An 11222-nucleotide genomic window follows, 5' to 3' on the forward strand; every position below is an offset into this window, starting at 1 on the left:
TGAATAGGAAAAGGGGAATACACTGAGCAAAAGAAAGGGCCTATGTATGAAAGAATGCCTGGAGTGCAGGACCTCAATGACCTCTTGTTTGATTTGGATTTTAAGCTTGCCACTAGGATGAGTTTATTTTACTTAGGGCCTGCCTAAGCTTCCCACTTTTTCTTTCACTCTCCAGACAAAGGAGAATCAGAACTTCACTTTGATATGCCGTCATAATCTTTTGTTTGTTTGTTTCTTCTTAACAATACAGCTTAGGCTAATTATACAGCAGACTTGTTGATAATGTAGTTTGACTGTTCTGAGTACTGGGGATTCCTCTCCCAGCCCTGCCGAATTTGTGTGAGTTGTCTGTCTAGACAGGGAAATATAAGCACAAATTTGAGAATGAGTACAATAAACGGAATGATGAGGGAGAGCATATAGGTGTTTGGAAGATACCATCTGTATGATGATGGACTCAGGAACCGGTTTCCACCATAAACCAGTGTGTGTGCAGTGCATAAAATCAATGTCAGATATCCCAGTTTGGACTAGGGAAGAACAAAGAAAAGAAAGAAGTAGAGGTTAAAATAGTAAATTAAACCAGAACAAATACAATTTACAGTACACAGTAAGCTACATGGAATACTCCAAGTTTAGTATTCACTGACGACTACTGATAGCTTTATCTATCATAAAAGCTCTTAATTATGTTTTAATAAAGAATCATTCAAATGGATCTTAGTGAAACATTTTTTTTCCCCATTAACAACCCTGATAATTTTTGCTAGTTCACACGCACTGCCTAGTGGTTGTCATATTTGTTAAAATGCAGAGAAAAGGCTGAAATTCAGTTGAGAGATCCAAGCCTTTTATATGCTCTAGTGCTAATCTACCCAGAACTATACTGTGCAAGTTTTTGGCCTGAATAAAACATTCACTGATTGTAATTTCCACTTTTCTACCTTCCCCTGCCAGACTGGCTCCTGCAGAGGCACTGCAGCCTGCACCAAGATTCCTCCTGATGAGGAGCCAAAATGGTGGTGTTACAAAGGGCAGCAAATTTTAGAACCTGCAGAAGCTGCAGATTTTCTTCAGATGTTTCCCATTGAGAGAGTCAGAGTGATAAAGTCATTGTCCAGATTCGTGTTGAGTTATCTTGTGAATTAACAAAATTAGACCAATAAATGGCTAAAATATTTTATGATTTGGTGTAATTTAGCAGTTGATAATTCCACAATGCCAGCTTTCCATTTGTCATTTAGGAGCTCAAGTCTTCCCGATTTTCTATTGTTAGTGTAATAATCCTGTCTGTTCCATAAGCAGCCCGAGAGAAGCTGTGTTTTCTTTCACAGGTGAGATGTATAGCAATGTAGATTTTTTTATTTTTATTTTTATTTTTTTTTTAATCATGCAGTGGTAAATAATACACACATCACATTTGGAGATACTAGTGGAGGAAAGCCCTAAGTCTATAGTAAACCTTTCTCTAGTCATAGTTTATACGGAAACAGGGAGTGTTCCATCTGAGAGAAAAGTAGTATTTTTAAGAAAAGTCTTGCTCTTACCTGGACAAATCGAAATTCTCGCCAGTTGACACTGTTGCTTACTGAAGGCAAGGAAGTTATTCCCAGAAGAACAAAAAAAAAGAATCCTAAAATCCCCAAAGCCAAATAAGAGTCACTAAGCCATCCATTAGTGTTGTTAAATGGATCTGTTTTATTGTTCAGTGCCTGAAAAAAGGAAGACCATATATACATTAGTGATACTGTTTTTAGGATCAATATGCAGAAAAAAAATATGTTTTAACTATGTGATAAATGTGATACATTAACTATCCGAAAATGATTGGAGATTTACTTTGAATGGCTACTCAAAAGGAAAAGAGGCATTATGACAGTTTTATCTCTGTAATTGTGGTACTTGTATTATCTGCTATAGATGTACTGTTGAGAACAAGTTTGTGAATATTTGTTGTTAAATAAGTCAGAAAGTCAAAATATGTGCTATTCTTAAAGTTGTACGGAGAAATATGGAAATATGTTTCTTTAAATTACTCTTAATTTAATTAATTAAATTACTCTTAATTAATTTACTCTTCATTTGTTCCTGATTATTTTACAAGTATTTAAACTACTTAGGCTAGACTGAGGCCAGAAATTCCCTCAACTCAATATAATATCAACAACCTTTGGATTTATCAGTGGTTAAAAGGAACACAGAAACTAGGAAAATAACCCCAATGTAAAGAATATTAGACTGTTCACATGTACTTGTGAAGCTCAACATGCTGGGTAGTACTTGTAAAAGAGCTGGAGGAAAAGACATAACAAGGAACAAAACTTACCTTGGAGATAATTCCATCCTCAGTTCTCCAACGTGCATAGTAGCGAATTGGGATGATGAGAGTGTAAAAAACGTGCAGAAAAGCAAATGCTAAGGCTACTAGTCCAAGTTGTTTCCTACATAGCATCCATTTGTCCAGCCAGTCTGGGAAACGGCTGTATTTGGTACCTCTGTACAACTGAATGATTGCAGCAAGTACACCAGGAAGATAAACCAAGGCAAGAAGGATGAGTGCCACCACAGGGCAGATCCGATTTGGAATGGAAATTGCAATAAAAAATGAATAATCTTTGTTTTCATAAACATAGGAGTAAATTACATCACGAATCAAACAGTAGAAGAAGAAAAATGCAGTTAGGCCAAGGGACAAAAAGATGGGAAACTTCCACATTGGAAACAGCTGCAGAGGGTAATTTTCAATTTCCTGAGCAGCCAAGAGTGATCCCTGATCTAATGGTGTGAGACCCAGTGCACGAACAATATCCATCACCATTTGTTTGGCTTCCATGTCATCTCCACAGACAAACACCTGCAGCCAAAAACAAACAGAAGTTTTATTTTGCCAGAATTTTGTAACATTTTCTACTGCTGTCCTGATTGGATATGGATAGTGAGCATAAGCTTCCTAGGCTACTCACTGGCTTCAATGCCTGTCTTATTTTATATAAGTAAAAAATGTCCTATAGGTAATTTCTTGACGAAGAGGCCCAAGAACTAAGAGCAAGTATCTTTCCTTTGGGGAAGGACATCATTTCAAGAGGCAAAATTTTGTATGTGGAAAGAACAGAGTATCACACAGTACAAATCTTTGCCTAGGGCACTTGAATTTCACCACTCTTCTGAAGACATGCAGTTTGTAAGCACAAGATTTTGTAATAGTAAATAGGAGCAACACTGCCCCTACAATGGTCCATAAGGACTCCAGGGAACTGGGTACAGGGATCTTTCAAATATAGTTGCTCTGTCATGAAAGTAAATAATACTTCTTCTCATGTCTACTAAAAGAGGGAAGAAACTGTTCTATGAGTGTACAAAATAATACTCAGAATCATAGAATAACAGAATAATTTGGGTTGGAAGGGACCTTAATGATCACCCATTTCCAACCCCTGTCATGGGCAGGGACACCTCTCACCAGACCAGGTTGCTCAAAGCCCCATCGAGACTGGCCTTGAACACCTCCAGGGATGGGGCATCCACAGCTTCTCTGGGCAGCCTGTGCCAGTGCCTCACCACCCCCTGAGTGAATAATTTCCTCCTATCTAATCTAAATTTACCTTTTTTTACTTTAAAGCCGTTACTCCTTGTCCTATCATTACACCCCTTGACAAACAGTCCCTCCCCAGCTTTCCTGAAGGCCTCCTTTAGGTACTGGAAGGCTGCTATAAGGTCTCCCTCGAGCCTTCTCTTCTCCAGGCCTCTAATCATCTTTGTGGCCCTCCTCTCGACTCGTTTTAAGAGGTCCTTGTCCTTCTTGTGCTGGGGACCCCAGAGCTGAATGCATTACTATGGGTGGGGTCTCACAAGAAGACTTGTTTTGAAACTGAGAAAAAGGGGGTAATTTCTGCTCTCATTTTTCTTACTATGATGAAGGCTTTTACAGTTTAGATTTGGATGTCCTTAGTATTTAGTGTAGCCAAAACCATTTCTGTCAGCAAAGAAGAAAGCTAGCAATGGTTTGAGTAGTTGCATCATGCAAAGGTACTGTCCCTCGGAGTGGCAAAGAACAAGGCAATAATAAATGATTTATTTATTTTTTTTCTGGAAGGTTGCTATGCTGCTTCCTATGATCAGATTGCCTGTGATTAAGGAAAGAGTTCACATGGTTTGTATGTGCTATTGTTGTGTGAGACTTCCGTGGTGATGGAGTCTGACTTAAAAAACTTTATTAATTTCTTCACCTTCCAGCTTATTTCTCCCATTGCTCATAATCATTCTATTGCTCCATCATACCCCTCACATCCCTTTTATTTTCTCCCTTAATTTTATTCTTGCATTAGTATGTTCCTCCAATCTCATTTCTGTTCAACTTCACATTCCAGGTAAACAATGATGCAGCCCTCATTTCCTTCTGATTTGCTGTCTCTCTGTCTTTATGGCTCAGCTTTCTTTCTTTCCTTGCTCCTGTAATGTCTCCTAACACCTTCCTGCTTTCTGAGGTGAGCTATCAATATTCCTTGTCATGTCATATTAGTGTCCCAAAGTAAATTTCAGCACACATTTAATTTGAGATGGGCAATTACAGTGAACATTCCATCCCAGCCTTGTCTGATTCACATGTCCCATGTGTGTGTTTTGTCTAACTGTTAAAAGCCTGTATGATATATCATAGCTCTATGAAATAGGAAGCTCCTGTGGTTCAGTCTTACCTGCCGGCTTGCATCCAGTGTGCCTGACTGCAAAGCCCAGGCAGACACAGTGTTAAAGGCTTTCACAACCTTAGCGCCAGGTACCAGCTGAGCGAGGTACTCTGCATTGGATTCAGGATACTGGTTTATTTTTAAGTTGTTGCTTACGTCCACCAGCACTTTCCCACGGAGTATTTCTGCTAATGGTGTAAGGAAGTCGTAGTGTTGCCTCTGGATCGCTATGATGATGATGGCAGCTTTCTGTGCTGCCTCGGTGTGGCTCAGCACCTCTGCTTCTTTGGGAATCAGGTTGGATGTCTGTGGGCTTCGGCTTCCAAACACAATGGGGTAGCCAGACTGAATCATTTTTTGCCCCAGAGCTCTTCCAAAATCTCCAGTTCCAAATATGCACACTGTCTCTCTTTTGTTGGATGTGTTAGGAGCCAAAGCCATTATGTTGGAAGAATTTTTATTCATCTATTAAAAAAAATTAAAAAAATAGGAACAAGCTAAGCAAAACATCAATCTCTTGAAAATGAAAGTTTAACATTTGTTCTGGTTGTACATAATAAATATCTGAGAGTTTCTTGTTTATTAATATGCTTACTGCACACTCATTTGGATGCACACACTTCTGTACAGTTTTTTAAAAACAAGTTCTGGATATTCAGCTCTCCATCTCTTACAGCACCCTCCTTTCCACCCATCTTACAGATTCTAACACTCCGATGAACTTTTGCAGCTTTCCTCTCTCAAAAGGAAAAGAGGAGGAAAGGGTATCAGAGCACTGCAAGCAAGAGTTGCACACATCTCAAGACCATTTCTGCTTACTTATGCTATAGAAAAACATTACAGAGAAGTGTGGTTCTAACCAGATTGGAACCTGGAAGGTCTTTTCGTAAAATACTTGAAGAAATGATCTACAAGCTATCTACAAAACCTATCTGTTGTCTGCAATATTTCCTTAATATGACTAGTCAGTGCCAGTTTGTTTTATTATTGTTCTTCAATTTCCTGAAGAATGTCCTGTGAAGCATTTGGACAGTGGAATTGGAGTATTTCATGTTGAACATTTATTTTTGATATTTATACAGTACTCATAATAAAATTCTCTTTGAGGTTTTTATCTACCCTCCTTTATCATAGTACCTGGAAGCTTCAAAGTCTTTAATGTATTATCCATGCCATAGCAGTATATACGCTCTGTACTTTACAGAGGGAGACCCATGATACAAATGCAGAATAAAAGGGGCTGATCCAAAGGTCTTGCAGTGGATCCATATGCTGTTGTCCTCGATTTTCAAAAGGTGACCCAAGGACAGAAAATCTGAAGCTCTAAGGAAGATCTCCAACAGGAAATCTTGAGAGATCCTGCTCTCCAAACAGCTGCTAATTCAGTCTTTACAGTAGCCATGTCATTTGCAGGAGCCCTGATTCAAGTCTTTCACAGCATCTCCGGTAAGTGTCTTAATTAAAGCTGTGGGAGTAATTTTCCAATTTGCAGAACGGAATTGCATGAAATGGTTAGTTTGACCCAAAATGATTACTTTACTACCACTGTTTATTAACCCTTTGCTCACATTCTGCTGTGAACAGCTGGTCAGAATGAAACTGCCATTTAAAAATATGGAGAAGATACTCTTCGGTTTCTTATATATATATATTTATATATATGTTTTCTAGCCAGAGAAGTTTTTGCTTTTCAAAAATATTGCATGAATTTAAACAGTTTCACCCCAAACTTGCACTTGCTGGGTGAAGAAAAAAACATAAACCACATGAACTTCCCCCTTCCCTGCTGTGACCTACAGCTGAGGGCTGTGGGTGGGAGAAGCACACGCCTTTTGGGCCTGCGCAGTGGGATATGTGCTCCAGTAGCAAGATAGAGAAAATCTGAGAACCATATCTGAAGACCTGGGCTTATATTAGCTTTCTAGCCCCCAGCTGGCATCCGTGCCTGCTCAGCACTGTTCTGGCACTAAGCTGCAGAAGCCCTGGGATTGAGAGAGCTGCACAGGGAGTTTTGCTCTGGTCAGTAGGGGCAGGCATCAGTTCAGGCAGGAGAATCTGCATGCTCGTGGCTTCTGAGGCTCCTGCAGGTCCTATGGGAGGTTTTCCAGTACAGCAAGGCGCTAGCTCCAACTCTCCTGGAGATACAAGTCCACCCTACCTGGCTGCTCTCTGTATACTTCATCAAGCAACACACCCAGCATGAAAATAGGTCCTCAAAGGGACCCACATGAATGCACCTTGCACATGTGTATGCTCTGACTCATGCACACAAATGAAAAGTTCTTTGACACATTTAAAAATAGTCCTCTGAGGGCTTTATTACTGTCATGAGGCTCTAACAGGAGAAAAGCTGTACAATTGCTTTTTGTGGATAATGTGTATTTCAAAAAAGAAGAAAAAGAGTTGTATATGTAATATTAATAAATATTCCAGCCGAGGACCTAATGAGACTCAACTTTCCTATTTCAAAATTTCCTTTTAATAAAGTAGGCTCCTATCTAAAATTAAAAAATAAAACTTTGTAAAACATGGTTGTCCAGCTGAAAGCTTCTTTGCTCTCAAGAAATCATTGTTATTGCTAAATGAACTATGCAGTCCATTTTCCTATCCAAAGACTGAAAAAATAAACAAAACTAAAATGGATATTTTGGGTAATATATTTTGAATATTAATCAGCAGAAATAAATATATTTTTATACTAATAACTATATTGTTATAAGTGTTATAAATATATTGTTATAAGTGTTTCTGTTGTATAGTAATATGAACATCTCATTTGCTAGTGAACACTGAACTCATCTTTCCAGGAAAAAGAAAGAGATTAAAAGAAAAATTAATATAAGGAACATTTTTTTTTTTTTCATTTTCTCTTTTGAAATGCAGTTTCTTGGAGCACTATCTACAGTATGAAGGGACTTGTACAAGGCAGTGAATATTAATCTATAAAAAGCTGAAGAGAGCTAAAGCTGCCTTTAATGCTGGTGGCCTAATTTGCTTAATACCATTTTTAACAAGAGAGACAGTTTGCTTGAATAAAGTAAGCAGAGTTTCCTTCTTTTCTTATTAAGAACTACTTATTATGGGGATGTCTATAGTTGTTATGATAGTACACATTATATACCAGAAATAAGTGGTCATGAATGATATGCTTAACAAATAAAGTATATTGTAAAGTAGGTATTAATTAGTGCATCAGCTACATCTGAAAATGACATGTAAGACAAGGGAATACTGCTTTTAAATTGCAGGCTGTCTGGATTGTGCATTCTTTTAACAAATAAGGGAATTGAATCAATTTTCTCCATTATTATTATTATTATTTTTTAACCTTCTTGAACATGCGTTTGTGCCAGCTGGCTGCTGTTGAACTGAAAGGGCTATGGGCTTTGCAGTGGACTTCTGGAGGTTAATCTAGGCACTAGGTTACGAGTACATAGTACGCAGATAAATTTTGGTTTTGCTGTGTTTATTTGAACAAAATGCAGCCTCTGATGACAACTTGGTAGGTAAAGCTAAAACAAGGAAAATGGCCTCACAGAGTCCATGACAGTGGTAGCTACAATGAAAGAAGATATTAATTTGCTATAGAAAAAGGTGTTTTATTGTCCTACATCAGTGTGAAAGATGTGTTGAAGAAGTACATTGTAAAGGACACAATGCTAGTCTGGTGTCTGAGAGCTCAGCCAGAAGGCTGATCCCGGGTTCTCATTAAGGAGCTGATGGCAGCAGGGTCTGCTCTGTGCCCATGTGCTGGGCACTCTCAAAGTGCCAGGGGAAAACAGAAATACAGGCAAAGAAACAAATAATAGTCATTCTCTGTTCTTTCATATATGTACCCATATATTACCTCAGAAAAAGCCACAGAGCTTTGTATCCATATATAATATTTTTGCTTTTGTACATCCTCATAACATTAGCCAGCTAATGATGCTTTTTGTTATTTCAAAGATAATCCAAGTAAACTTCTTATTGATAACTGTGCCCTTGCTCTTCTCCATTGCTGTATTTCTATACAGGGAATTATCCTATTTTTAAGGAAAATGGTGGTGATATCTGAACTGATTGCCACTTGGTCAGTGATGACAGAAGGAGGCACTGAAAGAACAAAAGGGCTAACCATGCAATACTGTCATTAAATATCTGCTGCATAAACACTAGAGGAACTGAATGAAGATACGATGTTTAGTTCGGCAATTATATGTGAATACTTCATTTATGTAGGAATTTGAATGGAGATAGGCATGTTGCTCTGTGAGTGAGAAAATAGAGGGAATTCCTATCAGAAGCACTCATTAACACAGATGAAAAACAATGCCCAAAGTGGAAAAGCAGAGATGGGACTGAGGCAGACTGGGATGGAGAATGGAAAGATCAGACAGATGTAACATGAAATGGCAGACAGGAGATCAGTGGAATGATTCAAGAGGTAGAGAGACAAGATGAAAGAAGCAGGAAAGAGAAATTTTACTATTTACATTTAAAAAGAAGCAAAACAAATATCTCCGGGAGTGATTTCAAGAGATTATCTAGCCCATCTCCCTCCCTAAGACAGCATGAACTATGTTTAAACCAAGTCTGACAGATGCTTGTCTAACCTGTTTGTAAAATGTTCCCATGTGGCTCTGGCAGCTTTGTTGCTTTTTGCTGTCTCACTGGCCATACTACTCAGCAGATTTTCTTGTGTGCAATCTATATTGCCTCCTCCACAGTCGACAGAGGTGTCAATTTATCCCTCTCCTCTTTGCAGCAGCCAATGTTGGACACAAAAGCTGTTACCATTTCCCCCCATTCTTCTCGAGATAAAACAACCCTAGATCCTTCCCTGTACCTCATGCTTCTGAGAGTGGTGATCTTTCTCCTGCCTTTCCTCTGATCTTCCTGGGCTAAACTGCTCCGACTGGTAATTAAAAGCATGGTGCTGAAACTGAATGCAGTACTCTTGCTGGGATCTCACCAGCTGGAAAGGATTGCTTTGCTTGCCTCACAGACAACACATTGTCCCACTGTCACATTTGTCTTATTCACAAGACGTAGCTGATTCACAGTCAACTGGTGATGGCTATGTGTGCTTCAGCGAGTAGTGTGTGGCAGCAGGAAGCGAGATATGAAACAGCTGGTGCTGAGCACCTGATGTTCGCTCTGTCCATGTGTCAGAAACTTCCACCTTGGACTAGCTTTGGTCCAGCACCGCAGCCTGAGTACCCATCAGCAGCTGCAGCACATTGGGGTGCACCTAAAGCATATCTTCTGGTTCAGTTTTTGTGGAGAGGAATCACATTTCCTACCCTCCAGGAACAATCTGTGGTGTAAAACAAAGCTTGATAATTAATGATTTGCTTCAACAGCGCACTTCTGATCAGACCTGAAATACTAATGTAACACATCCTGTATCATCCAACCCTTTAATGCAGGGCTGCTCCCAAGCCAATTGCTCATCCTCGATTTGTATAGTGTTTTATTTTTATTTTCTGACTCAGTGCTGTATTGTGCACTTGGCCCTGTTAGACAGCACCATATTTTTTTTCAGACTGTAGCTTCAATTTGTCAGGATCGTTTTGATTTCTAAGCCTATCATCTCATGTGCTTGCAGGCCTTTTCAGCTTTGTCAGATTGTCAGCTTTAATAAGCATACTGTCTATTCCAAAATCTGTGCTATTTAATGAAATTCCAGAACAGGACATTATCCAGGAGAGACCCCCGGTATAACTGCAGCAAATGTAGCCTTCCATTTTGAAGATTATTAACTGAAAGACTGGAAATGCTGCTGTTGCTAGTTCTGCAGAACCTTACCTTATATTAGTTTATTCCATAATAAAAGCATCAATCACATCAAACTGTATAGCCTTTGTGATTCACAAGACCTGTTATCCTGTTGTAAAAGGTGGGTGGGTGGGTTTCAAATGATTTCTTCTCGATTAATCCATGTGCCTAAAACCCATTTCTTTCTTATCTTCTATTTGCTTTCTCTATTTGTTTGAGAATTGTACTTAAATGGATTGGGCCATAATTCTGTATCTCCTCTTTCTTCTTACTTCTCAGGATAGTTGTTATTCTTGCCTTTCCAGTCTTTCAAAACTTTACCTCTTCCATGCAGGTCTTAAGGATAGTTATTAATGGCTGTGGAAATGCTTCAGTTATTCCATGGACAATTTAAGGTGAATTCCATCAGCCTCACTGATTGCAAACCATTTACCTCACCTAAACCTGGTCTATTTTTTAAAAAATTTTTCTCCCCCCCACTTCATCTCTTGAATTCCCATCTCTTTACTGCTGGTGTAGAGCAAAAGAGGTCTTTGCAGAGTTGGCTTTCCTGGAGTCATTAGTTAATAGCTTGTTCTCAGCTGGATTAATCCTTTCCTTGATTTTCCTTTGACAGCTTATGTTTTTACAGTGTTCTAATACCTAGTACCTTTCTAATTACTTCTCATTTTGTGCTGTGGTTTTTCAAATCTTATCAGCATATCAGTACTGCTCTATGTTTGTACATAGATTTTGATTTCTGTATGCTTTTTTTTTTTTTTTTTTTTGGTGTTTTAA

The 11222-nt window shown here is 38.8% G+C and overlaps 1 protein-coding gene across 1 annotated transcript; it reads right to left on the bottom strand.

The window, feature by feature from the left end:
• Positions 1-260: 260 nt before the first annotated feature.
• Positions 261-5150, bottom strand: STEAP4 (STEAP4 metalloreductase; the record flags this gene model as incomplete). The annotated part of the gene is made up of 4 exons (XM_084281380.1): positions 261-530; positions 1548-1712; positions 2327-2854; positions 4695-5150. 4 exons carry the CDS (start codon positions 5148-5150, stop codon positions 261-263), a joined length of 1419 nt encoding a protein of 472 aa, XP_084137506.1.
• Between the last annotated feature and the right edge of the window lie 6072 nt (positions 5151-11222).

The sequence above is a fragment of the Netta rufina genome, assembly GCF_964035555.1.
Source record: "Netta rufina genome assembly, chromosome: 2".
Classification (NCBI taxonomy): Eukaryota; Metazoa; Chordata; class Aves; order Anseriformes; family Anatidae; genus Netta; species Netta rufina.